We start from the raw sequence: 20,177 nt of genomic DNA, 5'->3' as shown, positions 1-20,177 counted from the left end.
ACTTAAGAATATTTCACTTACACGACGGTCGCCAGCATTATGGTGGGAGAAAACCGGGCAGAGCCCGAGGGAAATCCACAACCATCGGCAGGTGGCAGGAAAACCTTCCCACGTACAGCCTGAGAGGAAGCCAGCATGAGCCGGACTTGAACCCACAGTGACCGCATTAGTGAGAGGCTTCGAGGTCACTACGCTGCACAAGAGTGCTAGCCAACAAATTGATACTTGATAATTTCTTCACTGAACTGCTATTTACTTATGCGGATGCTGAATGGCTCTTTGGTTGAGAATTCAAGTTTTCATTTTCTTCAATAAAGCTTTTCTGAAATGTGTGGCTTTCAGTAAAATAACTCTTTGGTTATTTGCTTTTTTCTTCAATGAAGTATATTACCCTTTGGTCATCGGTTTGTTTTTTCACTGAGTAATTTTCATAGAAGTATATACAGCTCTTAGGTTATTGGTGTGTTTCTTCAATGGGTAACACCTTTACTGATTATTTGTGTGGCTGTTTAACGAAACACCTCTTTGGTTATTGTTGCGTTTCTTCAATGAGTAAAATCTCTTCTGACTTTTATGACTATTCAACAAGTATAATACATGCGTTGATTATACATATCTTCTATCACCTGGATTTGTAGTTCTTTAAGTGACATGCATGTGTTTTTAATGGGGCATTGGACTTGTTTGGATATGACAGTGTGTTTCTTCACCCTGTAGCCTCTTTGATGTGGCTTTTACATGAAGTTACGCTTTTTCCCAATTGCCCCTAGTTGATATGACCGTTCAATCAATAGGTTCTCAACAATCTTTCCTGCGGCTTAACAATTAAGAAACACGTAACATGTTTATGGCTAAGACATCTGCGTTCACATTAAAACAGCAAGACGTTTGCACAGTAATGCGTGTGTTTTTATAAATACATGTCATGTGTCGTTGATATTTGCTGTGTATACGTGTGACCATTTTACAAAAATCAAACTGTCCTGGCGGCTCGGATTTTACTCTCTTTGTTGTGGTATTTTATCATGCAAAATATCAGCCCCTTTTCTCATCGGTGTTAGCATTCACTGACTGGTAGATTTCCTTGTAGGTGTAACCCACTTGATTACTGATTGATTGATTGATTATCGTTTAATCATCTCTCGGCAGCTGCTCGGCCACTGTTTTCCTTCCCTAACAAATTCATCAAACCTTTGCTCATGTAGTAAGGCTTCTCTTCTGACCCATCGTGCCTCTCTAAGTCTTCCACTGTGAAAGCAAAACATAATTGTAGGTTTGTTAATAATTTCACCAATGCATGACTCTTTGATTACTGGTGTTTTTTTTTTTCAATCACTTTATAGCTCTTTGATTTTTGTTGTGTTTCTTCTTCTTCGAGCATATATTTATTTATTTATTTGATTGATGTGTTACGCCACACTCAAGAATATTTCACTTTAAGACGGCGGCCAGCATCATGGAGAAAGGAAACCGGACATAGCCCGGGGAAACCCACGAGCATCCACAGGTTGCTGGAATATGTTCATGTGTTCGAAGAAAAAAGCGGGGTAAAGCGCTCTCGGACGTAAAATCCTGTTCATTCGCCCTTTTCTATGAGAAGAAAATTAATTTCTGTATCAAAGTGCTATTGGAAAGCACCACCTGTTCAAAGTTGTTGTTAAAAAATGAACAACAAACGCAAATTAGGAGCAAACTGTTTTCGCTTAACTGGCTTGGGCTAAAACATAATTGTAAATCGACTGAATTTTGATTTGACCTGTTTCTCTTATGTTTGGACTGAAGAAATTAAAAAATTGTGGAAATCGGTGTTGAATGATGGATTTCCCTTTAAGGCAAGAAAGAACTAAAGTGAGATTAAAGACCATTAAACACTGTCCATGAAAATGGTTTGATTTGTTCCTCTATTTGTCCAACCTTGTAAACTGCATTTGAAAGTTTGCCTTTTCTGGCAATATTGTGACCAGCAACGTTACACCAGGCTTTTGTCGCTTAGCACACGTAGCCTGCAGCTACAGTTCATAAACATACATATACATATAAATTTAGGAATACACTCGGCGAATGGACATTGAAACAAGCTATTTCAACAAAAAATATGGATGTAGCGTCATTGATACCATCTGGTTCACTACAAACCACTGTAGAGTTTGATGTTTTACAACCTGTTTACTGGAATGAAAAAATAAATCCAGCTAAATAAATAAATACAGTTTTTAATGGTCTTTCAGCTGACTTATACTTCATTCTTGTGATTTCTTGGCCTTTAAGTCAATTACAAATCCCCTGATATCTGTATATAGAAAACTGAATATTACCTAAGTCTTAAATACAAATTTTGGACAGATGTGATGAACGCTGGATTTTGCTCAAGTCATAAACCGTTAGACAGTTGTGTTAAAATCTGGATTTTGTGTAGATCTTCAATACAAGACTTATTGTGTTGAATACCGGATTGTTTATATATCCTGTAAACACAAAACCAAACAAAATACTGGATGAATACTGAACTTAAATCCTAAGTACAACACCTATACACAACTTAATTCTGTACTTAGAGCTTAAGTCAAATATACAAAACCTTGATTAACATGTGTTGAATAAAACTGAACTGAAGAGTCTGAATTACAAGAAAAACCCTATATCTTACGAAAACAGAGGAAAAGGGTGTCCACTGCCATGTCGTAGACACTGAAGAAGCACGTGGCAATCATAAAGGCACCGATCCCGACCAACTGCAAGAACACACAATCGCTCAATGAGTTTCCAACGAATAATTAATTAACGAACTGATGGGAAATAGTGACTAACCGCTTTTGAGACATCAAGACTGATTGTAATTATTAACCGTTATTTAAAGAAATGTTAGTAGCATTTTTCGGTCATACGACAGCCTTGTTGAGTTCATAGGGGCAATGTTTCACGTCTCCATGGAGGGGGTGCTACATACAACAATAACCATATTTCTATCCTACAGATTGAGACGTTGTGTTGAACGTGTTTCAATGAAACCAAGATAGGACATAAAGTAAGCTTATAGTTGCAGAGATGCACATTCTTAAAACGCTAATATTAAAATGTGGTTAACAGTTTGTAACATACAAGTTTTACCATACTGTTATATTACAAACTTTTTGTTTTGGCACGCATCATGCGGAAGATGGGGAACCAAAAACCTAACAGTAATGATTTACCATTAAAATATAGTTAGAATGCAACATTTTCTTAACATTCCGTTCAGTATTAAATATTTAATCAAAATGCTGGATTTAACATCATAAATTTAAATTCATAGACATGTGTATTATTCAAATTTTAAGAGCTAGGGTAATTTGCATTTTCTCGCCAAGTATAGCATAGTGTCCTGGAATGACGTCATGATTCTGTCTGCAGAAAATCAAAAATAACGGAGCTGCATATTACTTAGACAGAGTCAAAATGATAAAAACTTTTTCACTGCTTTTTCATTGGTCTCTTACAACAATGGGCGTCCAGTAGTAATTCAGATTGGGGACGTATTCCCGGAAAAACGGCACGCGACCTTGGAACCAGAAAAATGCGCCGACAACTGGAAGGTAAAGAGAAAATAATAAACAATAACTGCTGAGAAAAACATGTAATATAACACTCTGATAATACCCCCCCCCCCCCCCGACAACGTCCAGTTTCATCTTACAAGGCATATATTCAGGCGTCTGAAAGTTCCTAAATTACTTGGACACGCAATTAGAATGAAGCCTTTCTTAATTAACTGTCAAATATTGTAGCTTTATTTCATTCTTTATTTATTTACTGAATTCGCCTTTTTTGTAAACTCCCTGTAGTACAAATGTTACTCACAAGCGGCCGCTGTAACAAATATTTTGCTAAGGAACAGAACAAAATCTGCAACTCTGTCCAAGACAACCGTGCTGAAAAACAAAACACGAGAGATAAACACTTTAACTCTGTTTACTGTAAGGCTGTATGATTAGGGAATACTGTGGTTAAATTCGACAGTTTGAAGTCAGGCAGTCTATCAAGTTTTTGAAAACTGCGCTGGCTTTCTTGGGGTTTCTTCACGAACGCCATAGTTGCCGTGATAAAAGCGTACTATATTTGAAAATTGGACCAAACCACTAATCACAACGTCAACGCTTCCTAAAACTGAGGTCAGTACATACAATAGTCTTCAAAATTAACAAGCTTATATTAATGAGACAATTGCTGGTGCAACATCTGTTCAGATCTGTCATATAACGCTTGACAAATATAATTATACTCAAGGCCTGATGAAACCCATGACCATCGCGAGGATGCTGGAAAACATTCCCACGTACGGACAGAGAGCAAGAAAGCATGAGCAGGAAACGAACTCACAGCAACCGTAATGATAAGAGGCTCCAGAGTTACTGCGCGGCGCTGGCCCGTTAACCTCTCCGCCACGGAAGTCCCTCATAATCGAATGACAAAATCAATGACTCGACAAACGTATGCACGAGCGATGTAACATTAAGTAACTCCATACATAGGTTTAATAATAACATTGTAGTTGATTGACATGATGGATGTTCTTGAGATGGATGAACAAATAGGTAACATCAAAATTCCCGCTTCTCTATGGAAACCGGATAAGGACAAACGTACCGCAGTTCTCGTTTCCTCATATCGCGCCCCACGGGTCTCGATCCTCGAGGCGCGGGACGAGATGTCCTTATCCGGCTTCCATAGAAAAGAGGGAATTTTTGTTCAGAAATCATAGGCTAGACACTTGAACATGAGTCTATCTGACTACATGCAAATCTCAATCTAAGGTTTGGTTTCGCCTTACATGAAATTCACACCGTTGAACGGGCACACAACAGCAGTTACAAGCAACCTGCATCATCATTTCAGGTCGATCCTATAAACCTGTTACAAAAGTATGGCACTTTCATATCATTAGTTACATAATATAGCTGATTCAAACTTACCGCACTATATTTCTCATAATCAGCAAAAATGCGTTCTTTGCAGATGTGCAGAAATTCTTTCCATATACTGCTATGAGAATGTAGGCATTTTTGTTGATGAATTTGATCAGTTTCTCCAGGCACCAGAAACAGCATTTTAAACACCTGAAGCCGAAAGAAACATCCGTCGTTAGACTTCGTGTAAGTAAAGATGACGGAAGAAATGAAAGGATATAGATAAATAATTAATGATAAATGTTATGGTAAAATAAAGCTGGAATCAAAATGTGCATTTCTATTTTTTGTTTTACTGTTGCAACACTGTCAACACTTTGGTACCTGTCATGGTTACTTCTAAGTCAACCATACTGTAACATAGTTCCAACCCTATATTGTTGGATCCTCCCATCATAGTGCTGGCCACCGGGGTATAAGTGAAAAATTCTTGAGTACGGCGTAAAACACCAATTAAATAAATAAATACACTATATTGATGGATGTTGTGAAGAAAGCGGTTTATCATTATTTCGGATCACACTTTCCGCATTTAGGACAGGTTGTTGTGCTAAAATATGAGTGAGATCATTCCGCGTTCGAACCAGAGATATCTCAGAGATAGCATTAAGATGAAAAAAAAAAGGAAAAAGGAAGATGGTAAAGTACTTGGCAACAAATTTGGCAGCTCCGTTTTCACTTCCTTTCAGCTTTGAGTCTAAATACTCCAAGAATACTCGGACCAGTTGAACAATGGCCACCAACAGGGATCCAAACGCCAGGGAACCAAAGTGAAACCGGAAACACCGCCACAGTGCCGACATGAGAGGGAATGTTGGGATGTCTCGGGGTTTTTCCCAGGCCCAGTAATAGGAGGCGAAGGCTCCAGCCAATGTCATCTGACCAAGCGCGATGACGAAATTCAGGCACCAGAAGAACATGAACAGCATGTAGATCTCCAGGTAAACCGTGTACCTGTACAAACAACACCAACAAATATTACCGAATTTTAGAGGTTTTCATCAGCGTCATTTATTGCTGCATTTTCGATTATGTGAGTATTATAATGACACCATTCTGTAAGTGTCATCATAGCATTTTTGTTTTTACATTTTACCATGATATAAAAATTTTTCTCATTCAATGGTTGTAATCACAAGAGCGTATTTCTCAATTTTGTGGATACAATCATGGCGGCATGCATTTTTCATCACTCTATATAGGCCTAAGTGTTTTAGCAGGCCCAAATCGTTTCCTATTCTATGTGTGTTATCAAAACACTGCATGTCTCTCCCCATCATATGAACGCATGTATGCATGATTGGGGTTTAATGTCGTACTTAACTATTTTTCAGTTTTATAATGACGAGCAGTCATCAGGCATGTGTACATATACTGTGTTTTCTGCCACGTCGAGTCAGCCACTGAAGTACCACACCGAAGACACGAGACTTGACACCGCAATTCTATCACATTATAGTGACATCTGGCCAAAAGAGCCAGGTTTCCTTGCTCTAACCTCTCACTGCTGAGCACCAAGCGAGGTAGCAGCAAGTACCATTATAAAGTCTTTGGTAATGACCCGACTCGGGGTTTTCCTTCGAGGCGGACGCTCTAACCACTAGGCCACCGAAACGGTCTCCTGTGAATATCATCATGACAACGTCAACACGCAAGAGGCTATGGAATATAATTATCAAAATATCTGCGCCATACGTGGAAATCAAATTTAAAATAAAGTACGAAAATATAAGAGACTAAATAATACTTGGCCCCTCCCCCACACAATAAAAATATATACAGCATGTTATTTATTTATTTGGTTGGTGTTTTACGCCGTACTCAACATTATTTCACTTATACGACGGCGGCCAGCATTAAGGTGGGCGGAAACCGGGCAGAACCCAGGGGATTCCTACGACCACCCACAGGCTGCTGGCAGACCTCCCCACGTACGGCCGGAGAGAGGAAGATTAAACCATGTGATAAAACAACAAAAATCGAAAAGTTTGTGTTTTTCATTCAGTCCGCGCTTGTGTGACATTCCTGGAACCTGTTTTACGAAGGTTTTTAAAGCTGTCGCAACGTTACGCCGAACGTGTTTACATGGCAACCCATATTCAGATATGACTACATTATATACTGTCGTGAAAGTTGATGCAATTTGCGACTGTTTTGTAAAACTGACTCCTGCTGGCCAAGTTATTATATTTTGCTCAGATTAGCTGAATCACATAACACATGTAAAAACAATCCTCAGTGTAGCTCACCCCTCCTTAGTGGGGCAGACATGTGAAAAAGAATTCTCCACCACGTCCACCAGCCACCAACCACATCCTCCCTCCCATACCCACATCCTCCTTCCCCACCCACGTCCTCCATCCCATACCCTCGTCCTCCTTCCCCACCCACGTCCTCCTTCCAACACCCATGCCCTACCTCCCATACCCACGCCCTCCCTCCCCCACCCACGTTCTCCCCCGTAACCACGTCCTCCCTCCCTCCCATGCCCACTCCCTCCCTCCCCCCATACCTACGCACTCCTCCCCCTAATACTTACTTGTCTCCGCCATATTTCACGAAGCTGCAGATGTCGGATACATGAGCATTTCCCTGTCAAATCAAAAACACAAATAAATTAAGTAGTACGAATAATGAATGAATTACAACGCAACATCGACAATTTTTCAGCCAAATCGTAGCGACAGTATTACGTAATACTCCGTCTGCGTGAGTGCGTGCGTGTGTGTTTTAAGATTATGATCAAAGTAGTTTTCTTTTCATCTTAAAGGTGACAGAAATTACACTATACACACACATGCAAAGAATTTCTGTAGGCTTTGCTATAATGTACATTTTTTGCCCTGGTATAATATTCCCTAGTATATATATATAAGATTTAAAACCATTGCGTTATTGACATATCTTGCCTGATAGTTTGAGCAATAACGAGATTTGTCGAATACCTTCTTTGTTACTTTTCTTTCTTTATTAGTTTTTTTTAACGTCGTCATTAGCTTAAAATGTCGTAGAGTATGTGTACGCTTAAAAACATCTGTAAATTTCAACAGAAAGTCTGTTTGAGTGTTGCTGGAATGTATATTCTGCTAAAGCAGCAAATTATTCTGTTGAATATAACACACATATTCTATTCATTCAGCATGGAGATTCTCTTAGACTAACAGAATATTATGTTGAATATGACACGGTATTATGTTATAATAACAGAATACATTCCAGCACCACTTATGCAACAGACTTTCTGTGAAAATTAACAGAATAATTTTTTGAGTGTAACGATAAGAGTTATATAAATATTGAAGCCTAGTTTAACTTTAAACACAGGTTTAGACCATTGCTCCCTGAAGTACTTACGGTATCTTCACAAGGGATCCTCTTGATATAATAAGTGAGGCCTCCGTCATCCGTCGTATTTGTACCATTGGTATAAGATTGTGGGGATCCCATCGAGGCAATGTATCTGGGTAGAGTAAAGGTGTACAGAAAGAAACCTCTTGTCGAAATATAGTTGATGAGAAAGACGAAATCTTGAATATGCGTGGTGAGGGAGAAAAATTGCTCAAGGCAACTAATCAGAAAGAAGAATTTCTGACGGTAACTGATGATAAAGAAGAACGATTGAAAGTATCAACTGATCAAAAAGAAAAAATGTTCAAAGAGACTAACTGTTGAACGTAGATGATAAAGAAAGAATAGCTGTTGAAGGTAACTGATCAGAAAGAAGAATGGTTGAAGGTAACTGATCGGAAAGAGGATTTGTTCAAGGTAACTGATCGGAAAAAAGAATTGTTGAAGGCATCTGATCAGAAAGAAGAATTGCTGATGGCAACTGATGTTGGAAACCAGATTAATCAGACCATGAACTGAAACTGGAAACTTCCTCACAACGTTTCCTTTGTGGAAATGAAAGCTAAAATTTTGACACATTTGTTTTAAGATAATATTGATGAGGTTAGTAAAATCTTAATTTCCAAAGCCGAAAAAATAAACTTCTACATGGAATTTCAAATTTTAACTTAAGTGAGAAGTGATTTTGTGGAATCGGCCTCTGGTCAGAAGCCGTCTCTTCAGGTACATGAAAATCAAGACTTTTTCACTGTTGTAACGAATTGGAAAATAATGCGGTAATAATAAATTCATTTGTTTATTTAACTTTTTTATTTGATTGGTGTTTCACGCACGGTTATAATAAAGGATACACAGCTGATACGACCCAGTAAGCAATAACTGCCAGTTGAAGAATGAATGGAAATAGTGGAAAGAAGAGCGTGGACATCATTTTACCGATGGCTCTGTAAAGAGAAGGGATAAGAGTAAAAATAAACAGACCATACTCCGAACTGGCAAGAAAACTAATATGTATCCCCCCAAAATATAGTCTTACATGGAATACGATTTTATTGTAAATGTTATCGTACATCAAACTGATTAGTTCAAATTGAATGAGGTTCCCACAATTTTTTGAAACTGAAGCATGATTTTTGAACACACACTACACTTTGCAACTGAACAGAGCAACGTGAAGAAAATCAAACATTTATTCCAGCTGTAGTCCGTTTCCGTTTCTGTACCTGCTCCCTTCTTTGATGAGCTCCACCGCCATTCTAATCCTTCCACACAGAAAGACAAGCATCAGTACGAGAATGACGAGGACGATTGACGAGATAATGGCTGGTGAAAGAAATTAGGTTTTATACACTGAATGATGAAAGTAGCAGACATTACATGTAACTTAACTTGCATTTCACCTTTGCCGACATGACGGCTGTTCGATTTATGAGTGGAGGAAACCAACGCACCGAACGAGATACCTGTAAGACTTTCTAACTTCCCGTCTCGTGGTCGTAAGTCACCCAGCAGGAAATTTGACAAACTTCTTACACTGAATCCACCGGAGTTTAAAAGATGTCAAAACTAACGTCCGCCATGTTTCTTGCTCGAACTTCAGGCAAGGTACGCGTTGGCTGTGTGAAAGTTAAACTTTTGACAACGAAATTCAAGCGTTTATTTTTGAAAGCAAAAAGAAAACACAACAAAATACAAAATAAATTCCAAACGAACAGTTTGGGCTAGCCTAGCCTATAATAGTATACTGTAAACCCACAGCTTCTAACATAAGAATTCATTATTTTTCTATTTCTTTAAAGGTGGAGAAAAAACACAAAAACTGCAAATAGTTGAGATGGAAAAGTGAGGAAAGTTAGTGGTAAGAGTGGTCTTCAATATTTTTTTCCAATTTTTCTTTAAAGAGAAAAAGACGCTTGAAAATAATTTGTGTGTGATGTGTACTTGGGACCACCTTTGGTATATATAGTCTTTGTATAATATTGTTGAAAATGAGGATGTAACACATGGTTGATAACTATATTAGCACTAGTTGGTATTTTCAGATATCAAATGTGTTCAGCCTTTATTTTGATCATATTTATGTTTTTAATATATCCATAAATATTATCATAATTCAGATTAAATGTATATGTTTGCATGTAAACAACAAATTTACATTCTAATAAATTTATTCGACATGCATATCATCCTTATGTAGGACATCATTATGCAACGACGATCAATACCAAAAAGTGGTCCAAATACAAACGATACAAAAATATTTTGAAGGTACCTGTTCATAGAGAGTAGCTGTTGAAGCTAGTTGACAAAGAAAGGATACCTTTTGAATGTAACTGACCAGAAAGAAGAATCTTTCCAAAAAGATTTCCAAAAAGGTGGTCCAAATACCCACGATACAAAAATATTTTTAAATACCCTCTTATCTGATTTTGGAATCATTTTTATGTTTTCTTCTCTTTAAACCTGAGAACTAACAATTCTGAGGCAGTCTGATATACATTGCGATTTGTTCAAGCAAAATAAAATGTGATAACTGTACATAAATCAATAGATCAACCATACAATGAACCAGTGGGTCAATCAATCAGTCTTTGATGACTACTCACCCAACCCCAGCCATGTTTCCTTTAAGTTTATATAGTACGCCAAGTTGATAGTGAACACAACCGGAAGTCCGCTGTATTCTGGGTGATCACGTAACGTCAAATATTGCGTGACTGTGTAATAAACACCTAACAAAAGCAGAACACAAACCAGGATTATCTGCACATGTTCCATGTGTAATAGTGGAAAGACAAAACATTTGGACGTACCATGTACATGGATTGGTTATAAAAACAAATCGATTTTGATGTAACAAGAATTCGCTAACGTATATTATGTCCAGAAGCGTAATCTGGAAAGACATGTGACAGAACAAAATACAAATAAATGTATGATATTGGCTGTTGCATTTTTGTTTTAGGTAAATTAAGAATATCTGTGGGTACTAAGACAGGAGCAACGGGAACAATTAAACCAGAAGTTTTCATTTCCACGTCCAATTAATTGTTCACCTGTATGCGTTCAGTTTCCATTGCAAGTGTTGTAAATATAAGACACATATATGAAATGTGAGTAAACGCATTTCTGATCAGAAGAGAATGAAAGAACAATGTCTCACAGAATCCAAGACCCCCGAGGACAGCGAAAATGGAGACCCAGACAATGATACCGGCGATCCATCTCAGCAAAACGATCCAGATGAAGGACAAAAACATCGTCAAGGTCAGGAATCTGTATTTTGAAGGAAAAAAAAACATGTTAAGAACGCCTTAAACATATTATTATATAGACCCATGTATTGCGCCATATTCAAGAACATGCCATCCGCGGTAGAATTCTCTTTCAGAAGAACCTAACTCATCCCACCAAAGACTTTTCGCGCCACTCGAATTCTTCAAAAAAGCCTTATACTTAAACAAAAATGTAATTGGAAATCGCAAACAGTACTTTCAGCCACTTAAGCGTTTTTTCTTACTAATTACTTATTTGTACAAGCAAAACCCAACCAATTAGTTGTCCGGTAGTACGTGGTCTTCCGGCAGCCTGTGGATGGTCGTGGGTATATCCAGGGTTCAACCCGGTTTCCTCCCACCGTGCTCAACCCGGTTTCCTCCCACCGGGCTCAACGCGGTGTCCTCCCACCGGGCCGTCGTCGTCTAAGTGACATATTCTTGAGTACGGCGTAAATCAAGTAAATAAATAACAACTAATTAACTGAATAATGCCTGCAGCAAGAGGAATTTATGTTTACTCAAGAGTAGTAAATTACACTTACACTAGAATAAGCCACCAGGAATCCAAAATGTCTTTAAAAATCCTTTCACCAAACTCTGCAGCACTCATAAAGTACGCCAAGAATCTTAAAGAAGGAAAACAGAATTTAGACAACTTTAAAAGTATACAGATAAAAAATTATCACAGGAATAAATTATGTTCAAAGTCAATGTTTGAAATGTGTTTGCAAAAAGTATTCTTCACGAGTGAATATCGCATCTGAAAAAAAAAATGCTAGTCATGTCTACGTGCAATATTTACGCTAACCTGTGGAAAACGCAAAAGGCCTGAAACATTGATGGAGGGCCGCAAAATCATAAGAAACTACACTTGCTTTTATGACAGTCATAATTTTCTCTACACAATAACTTGCCTGTAAACTCATTTCGTTAGCGTAGGTGTAAAGTGCTGATTCATGATACGATGAAAATCTGCACGTGGCGAGAGCTCTGAACATTTAAATATAGCATAGTGCTCATCGCTCTTTGGCAGCTCAAGTTAGTGATAATTTCTTTGCTGTTATGGACGGATAACATATTAAACGTAATTTCCATGTAGCGTCCATTCTCAAATATTCCTCGAAATCAAAGGAATACAAATTCAAAACACCATAACCTGGGATTGAACCCCGATCTCTTACTTGCTGGAGGTCTGCAGGAGTTCTCCTGTGATGGGCGTGCCCTCGGCGTTCTCTAATGTCTTGTTGTTGGTGGATAGAGTAGCAGCAAGATCCACCAAGTCGGAGAATATTGACGGTACACACCGACCAAGCACTGGAATGTTTGAAAACATTCAAACATTGTACAAAACATTGATGTGTCCTATCTTTATATACTTGACTGTTGTTTAACGCCGTATAATATTCTACCATATAAGCGTTTACATGGACAGTTAAAATAAAACCCGTAACTGAGGTTAACTGACAAGAGACCGTATTTCACGTGACGTGTGACCATTTGCCAACCATCACACCGTCGTCATGATTACTGTCTCAAGTTCAACATGCCTGCGAAGAAATGTATGCATTTCATCTTTCGTTGGGAGCGTTTTAAATGACAAAAACCTCGAGACAAACGATTTTTTGCCAAACATACACATGTGAATACCTTTTAATTCGTTTTTTTTTAATTCATCTTTTCCCATGGTGTTTATTCAAGCCTGTTCTGAAGGCATTATTCCGTGTTGAACGATAAAATTATACTTTTGGTGAAGCCCCGAAACTGGACAATCCAACCAATGTAACTTTGTCTCCAAACTAAAAATGTGCATAAATTGCACTCAAAGTTAATCTTTCGTCTGCGAAATGGTTGAGGAATTAGGGTAAGTGAATTTTACCTGGGCTTGATGGTACAGTGTAAGCAGCACAATCTTCATCAAGCACCAACGCGTTGATGTCCTTCTGCAATATTCATTAATTACATTTTGAGAAATACTGCTCTTAGAAATCTCAGGTTTTCTTAAAGCGAACAAGAATTTCTCTTATTTGCCTATGGAACATCGTGAAAACAGTTATTTTATACGAAATCATCTCTGATGAACAACCTTATAATCACTAATGTATTTTCAGGCGTTCAAAATATCGTAAAACCTTTTTAACTACAGCGAAGACGATGCTTAAATCGAAGGAACCAGCGAAAGAAAAATGAAGCCGCTGGTATGAATCAAGCGTTTGTCTCATCCGCTGCGGTTTTAAGTCAGGAGGTTTGTTAGGATTAGCAAAACCCTGTGGATGGTTTTCTCTGGGCACTCCCCGTTTTCTTCAACGTCATGCATACAACACAAACGTTTGCAAAACGCTGTGCATGGCTTTCTCTGGGCACTCCCTATTTTCCTCAACGACATACATACAAGACAAAATATTTGGTGTATAGTGTTAACTATTGTTATAATATGAATTACGGCTTTAGATATTGTTTTTTTATTGACTGACCGTTGTTGTTGTAACATCCACACTGTCTTTGCAGATCAGCTCACTCTTGTTGTTGGAGATCAGAGATTCCACATAGACGTAATACGAACTGGGACACTCCCTGACGCAGATCTGAGATAAAGACAGTCAGTTCCACACAAAAGTTACGTACAACATGTGACGAGAAGGATGCTATGTGACATTTTGTGTAATTCTAGACCAGTGACCTCTAATACATTGCAGTTAACATTACTGCATTTTTTTTTATCTAATACGGCTTAAACCATGGTGCTAGGGGCCGTGCAATTTGCTGCTATTTAAGCGTTTGCGTGAACAGTTAGAATAAAACCCTGACTGAGGTAAATTGACAAGAGGCCGTATTTCACCGGTTACGTGTGACAATTTGCCGGCTATCACACCGTCATCGCTGCTCTGGTTTTACTCTCTATGCTGTACTTTTTTCATTATATTTAAAGTTGTATTAAATGTATGTTTAGCCAATCCAGCAATGTTGATATTCCGATGGCTGTGCACTCAACCTTTAGGGATAGGTCAAGTATTGGTCGGCCAGACGTTAGTTACAGAGAGCCAGAAATTGGGAGTGTCATGTTTGGTGTCGTCGGCATGGCGTTCCAGAGAGACGAATTTATAAACTTGTCGGCAATAGGTGCAACGTACTTTAAGCCGAAACCGTCGTGTTATATGACCGAATCATTGTTGGAATGGATTGTCCACTATCTTAATTTCGAAAAAAATTTCTTTGGGTTTTGCTTTCAAATTTTCACTTTAAATGTCCGCTTATCTTTGTAAAGGGTATACTGTGTCCAAAGCATGATTTAAACAGATAAAATCATCTTCATTCTCCGACACAGCCCCTGCCCATCCATGATGCAGCGTTGTTACCGGAAAGCTACTGAGACTGTTTTCTAAAATTTCAAGTCCATACGAGGTAAACTGAAATATTAGTTTGCTACAAAACAAACAAAAGCTATATGAATTTAGAGAATACATTAACGCGATATAAAGCGAAAAACAGCTTTATTTTTATCTCCATGGCCAAGATTGACAGAAATGCTCATTACCTGAGGGGTGGGGCATCCTTGTACAGCCACCCCCGGGCCAGACTGGTAACATTTAAGCAGGTCAAAGAAAAACAAATTCGGCTGGTTCCTGAAAATAAAAACTGACGTGAGTATTCAACGCTTTGTGCTTGTTTAAATAGTGTTAGATATGTAAACAAGGTTTTAACCATATTTTAACTTAACTTATAAGAAAAGACCACAAAAAATATAACCAAATCTATTTCAGAATATTAGCATTTTTATTACGTGATTGGTAACTGTATAAATCACGTTTTAATCTGGAAGTTTGACTTGGGAGGAATAACGCCAAACGTATTGTACTACCATTTTCTGGTTTAAACTGCCTTTGAAGTACACCAGAATTGTCGCGCAATCAGAAGGAAAACATCTGACTTAACACTACTTCTACATGTATGGTAAAATGGTGTACTAGCAACGAGTGACGTCAGAGCGGAACAAAGCCCTTCTCGGGTGGTAATAATATCTCGCCATTAATTGGTTAAAACTGAAAGCATGGCGACCTGATATATTTACGTGGGCATTTTAACTTACTTTGAACTGCGATACTTGTGACGTTTTTTATTAACTTTAAATCTGACTCTTCATCGATACATACATACATTAGGCCAAGCGTTTTATTTTCTTTTAATCCGTTATTCTTTTTAATTTTCTTTTTAATCTTATTTATGTCTAAATAGCCTTTGGCTAAGAAGTTGCTTGGTTAATATTTTACGTCAGAAAGTTTGGCCTGGTCACAAAGACAGTCCTGTAATTTCAGTCTCTTGTTTTTATAATCTTTAAAGGTGAAATAACGGAAATTAATTCACAACGAACGAAATATTTCAAATTTCTTGAATACCTATATCAAACGATGCGTATGTGAATGCGACTTACTTTTTGCTTCCGGTACCACAGATGTTACCTTCGGAATCTGTCGGATAGATCAGCTGAATTGGGTTACCATGGATAAACCCTGTATATATAAAACAAAAATTGCTCAGTCGGATAGCGCGCTAGCGTAGCGTAATAACTCTAGGAGTCTCTCACCAATGCGGTCGATGTGAGTTCGAGTCCAACTCCTGTTGGCTTCCTCTCCGGCCGTACGTGGGAAGGTCTGGCAGCAACTTGCGGATAGTCGTGGGTTTCCCCCGGGCTCTGCCGGGTTTCCTCTCATCATGATGCTGGCTGCCGTCGTATAAGTGAAATATTCTTGAGTACGGCGTAAAACACCAATCAAATAAATAAATAAATAAATAAGACAAAAATTAAAGGAGAGACAAAAGATGGAATGAAGATCATAGCCATCAGACACGCACAATACAGCAAATGGTATCCTAAACACTGGTCTCGGATAATACTGAATTCATACATTACATGAATTTTAGGGTGGACTCTAAGGACAATAATGATCATATTTGTCGCCTATTAAATCACAACGTTTTTTGTTTCGTTTTATATCATGTATTTTTCATTCTTTATATATGAGTGCAAACTGCAATATGCAAGTCTAAAACACTTCACCAATAACCAATAAATTAAGCTCATATGCCGTCATGGATACCGATTAATATAAATACGACACATAAAGTCGACCTCAGAACACTTCAAGGTGTGTTTAGTTTTTAAATACACATCTTTGTTCCATAAATACATGGATTTATTTTATAAACACATGCAGTATTTTATAAATAATTACATTTATTGTATAAATGCAATCGTTCATACAGTAAATTGGATGGTTTATTGCTTAAACGGAATGATTTAAAGTTTTCAATGTTTATGAAGTGATCTAATTATCAGTTGTTGGATAAACATGTTTAAGTGTTTATGTATTAAACATGTTACAATTTAACAATAGGCACGTTTATTATCTGTTACAAAGTGATGTTTATCACGTGTTTAACTGTTAAACGACGGGGTTTGTTTCAGTGTAGATCCAGCTTTTAGTAGGATACGATGATTATTCGTATGGGAACAAAAAAGCAAGGAGTATGTCTGAACTACCACATGCTCTTCACGACATGCTGATACATATTAATGGAGGTGCACTTTTTGCACGTAATTCAGTAAACCTTATCTAAAAGAAAAAACATAAACAGTAAGCAAATCTACATGTATAAGCTAACAGTTTTCGGCATTGCTTTCTCCAGGTCTCCAGTGCACGAAAATTTGAAACATGATAAACATAAATTAGGGGAGTAATAGAGATTATACTCATTTCCTGAGCAATACTGGTCCCGGAGCCAACGTTAAATGAAATTCGTAAATCAGTTTTTTGTAACGTTAAATGAGCTGACGCCCTCTGGGCTTTGTCTTTATAGCTTTATGAGTAGAAAATCTCACCCAAAGCTGAACAGGCAACCATTCCCGCTAGGAAAATAAAGAACAGAATGCAGCAGATGACATCCGTACAGGACCTGGGGGAAAATAGAAATAAGTATGAGGTATTATTCATTTTCAGTTGAAATTTTAACGTTCAGCACAAGACTTAACTTGAAGATCTTCCCGTATAACCTGCGGATGGTCGTGGGTTTCCCCCATGGAACTACCCGGTTCCTTCTACCATAATGCAGGCCGCCATGCTAGAAGTAAGATGTGAAATATTCCTGGTTGGTAAAACACCAACCAAACAAATAAAAAAAAATTGTACTAATTCGATATACTGATATATTTGCTGAGTGGCTTTCTGACTGGCTGAACTCTTAATCTCATTGTTAACATGGTTCGACAGACAATGAATTATCAGTTGACAGCTAATTCCTTTGGTGACTGTCTGCCAACGACTTTCGCATAGCAAAGACCATAGATGACACAACAGCGTTATACCATTGGTGACGTCCTTCTCGATGTATCTCGATGCATCACCTGAGTGATACTGTGTTGTTGAGGGGCCGATTTCACAATGCCAGTTTTGACTTCGAAGTGAGAATTTGAAATGTGATTTTAAAGTTTATTTGTAAGCCCTGTTTAGTAAAATTTTGACCAACTTACCAAACCTATCTTAAAACGAATGTGTAGAAACTTCGACTTCCATAACCAAAAAGCATTGTGACAACGTTTTAACGTCAGAATGCCTTTGTGAAATCGGCCCCTGTATCAGTTTAAGTACTGGGAGTCTGGATCATCGCATCGAGCGAGACCTTACAAAATAGTTTGCATTTTTATTGTTATTTAAGTATACGGATTGACAATCACTTTTTTCTGATCATTGGGTTATAAATAAAGAAAAACAACGCCTTTAGGCTTTTTCCATTTTACAATTGCGGGTCAAGGTCACACCCGAAAGTAGTCCGGTAAGCGACTAGGATGACACAATCTTACCAGTAGGCGGGTAGGGCAATACGGAATCAGAAAAAGTAAGTCTGTACCACCTTCCTAGCATGCATAGAGGTACAATAAAAAACAACAGCATAGAGAGTTACTATGTTTGAGCTCGTCTTCATAAAATTGTCCACTTCAACGGCAACTAAATCACGTTTACCTGTTCTTAATTGGCCCTTTGAAGGTCGGATCATACGGCGTAGGATAACCTGTGAACAGAAAAGTCATGAATTTATTTAAAAACAAAATCTCATAAATGTGGATGTCACACTCTCAATACTGAAGTGTCACATTTAATACTGTAAAGATCACAAGGAGTGACTACACTTTTATAAAGTGTTTATATTTTAACACTGGCCAAAGTGTTCACATTCCAGCTCATTCCGAAGTTGATTAATCAACATTTTAAACCAACACTTGAAACGGAGTTAAAAAGATTTTAACACTTTTAATGGAGTTGGAACTTAAACACTTAATAAAAATTGGTAAGATACATGTAACTCCTGTCAGTGCAGTCACTTCTCGTGATCTTTACAATGTTTCATGTAAAGTGTTACATTTACAGTGTTACATGTACATGTACACTTAAGTTTTAAGGGAGCAATTATGCTAAGCGTCGGCTGAATTTCATACTGCTTCATACGGCTGTTACTATAATTATATCAATGCAGATTCCTTATGTTACATTGGGAAATTTAACACCCTGTACAACACTACACAAGTCGATGATCTTATAACAGACTGGTCTTAATGCAGACGCTTTTAAAGTGCTGTCTCACTGAAGCACCAATTTGAAGACATAAGACACTCAACACCTCCCCTAACCTACTCATAGTACATACCAACTGTAGCCTATTTCTTTCAGAGAGTCGCCTATTTTCAGCTGTCTATAAAATCAGTCATACTCGCTTCCAAAATGGCCTTTAGTCAGTGACACGTAACAACATGAGCTCCACACATTTATATGTTTGAAGTTAACATTATTGCATAGAAAATGAATGTGGTTTAGTTATTATCAAAACAGGGCAAGAATATATGGTACGTGTTGTTCAAATTACCTTGTCAGCCACACAAATATTTAGTGACCTCGTGAACTGATCAATGGGTATTAAATTCTTTTCTTAATTGGTTTTTAACACCAGCCTAAGAAATTTCCACGTATGGTTTCCAACCAGTATGGTTGCTGGTCAGTTTTATTATGGTTGGAGAAAACCAGAGATAAACCACTGTCCTTGGGCAAGTTGCTAGTTTACTTTTAATGTTGCATTCGAAATCGGTGGAAGAGAGGTGGCTCTCCTTAAATGTGAAATGGATGAATAGTCCTTGGAGTACCACTTATTGTCACAATGGGAGAAAGGGAACCTGTACATTCCCTACACCCTGAACTGAACCTGCATACCGTGTGCCAACAATTAGGAGTTCACCACCTTAACACATAGCCATACCTGTACCCTGCTATTAAAAATAAAATACGTGTAGAAGCCGTTGGTAAAATGGTGGGGTAAGGGTGTGTTGTCTTTCCTCATTGAAAAAGTGTTTACTGCAGAGAGGGTTACACTCATCCATCATTTATTTCCCATCATATGTGTAATGGTTACTGTTCTGAGTGAAACCTGTAGCTGACATAAACTAGGAATTCCATAAAATACATGAAAGAGAAATGGCATGGCCAAGCGGTATTATACACCTGTACAGTTGATTTATACAGAATGTACCGGGTTTATTTATTTATTGGATTGTTGTTAAACACCACAC

The 20,177-nt window shown here is 37.9% G+C and overlaps 1 protein-coding gene across 1 annotated transcript; it reads right to left on the bottom strand.

Moving 5' to 3' along the window:
* Positions 1-493: 493 nt before the first annotated feature.
* LOC135480893 (choline transporter-like protein 2) lies at positions 494-18,660 on the bottom strand. The gene is made up of 20 exons (XM_064760822.1): positions 18,583-18,660; positions 17,445-17,518; positions 15,996-16,074; positions 15,102-15,189; positions 14,041-14,151; positions 13,446-13,509; positions 12,751-12,883; positions 12,112-12,195; positions 11,356-11,567; positions 10,898-11,023; positions 9,515-9,614; positions 9,143-9,235; positions 8,298-8,403; positions 7,483-7,535; positions 5,592-5,897; positions 4,950-5,093; positions 3,838-3,908; positions 3,477-3,565; positions 2,648-2,732; positions 494-1,248 (listed from the first exon to the last, which is right to left on the bottom strand). The coding sequence occupies exons 1-20, from the start codon at positions 18,648-18,650 to the stop codon at positions 1,136-1,138; spliced, it is 2,199 nt and encodes a 732-aa protein (XP_064616892.1). The 5' UTR covers positions 18,651-18,660; the 3' UTR covers positions 494-1,135.
* Positions 18,661-20,177: the final 1,517 nt, after the last annotated feature.

The sequence above is a fragment of the Liolophura sinensis genome, chromosome 13 (assembly GCF_032854445.1).
Source record: "Liolophura sinensis isolate JHLJ2023 chromosome 13, CUHK_Ljap_v2, whole genome shotgun sequence".
NCBI lineage: Eukaryota > Metazoa > Mollusca > Polyplacophora > Chitonida > Chitonidae > Liolophura > Liolophura sinensis.
The sequence above is the reverse complement of the archived record's forward strand: the minus strand, read 5'-3'. Positions and strand labels throughout refer to the sequence as shown.

Bases quoted from the DNA above. Each gene is read 5' to 3' on its own strand.
- LOC135480893 (XM_064760822.1), bottom strand. From the start codon at position 18,650: ATGACTTTTCTGTTCACAGGTTATCCTACGCCGTATGATCCGACCTTC. The intron at 16,075-17,444 runs GTGAGATTTTCT...TTATATATACAG, and splicing joins GGTTGCCTGTTCAGCTTTGG to GGTTTATCCATGGTAACCCA. The intron at 5,094-5,591 runs GTACTTTACCAT...TTTCGGCTTCAG, and splicing joins GCTGCCAAATTTGTTGCCAA to GTGTTTAAAATGCTGTTTCT.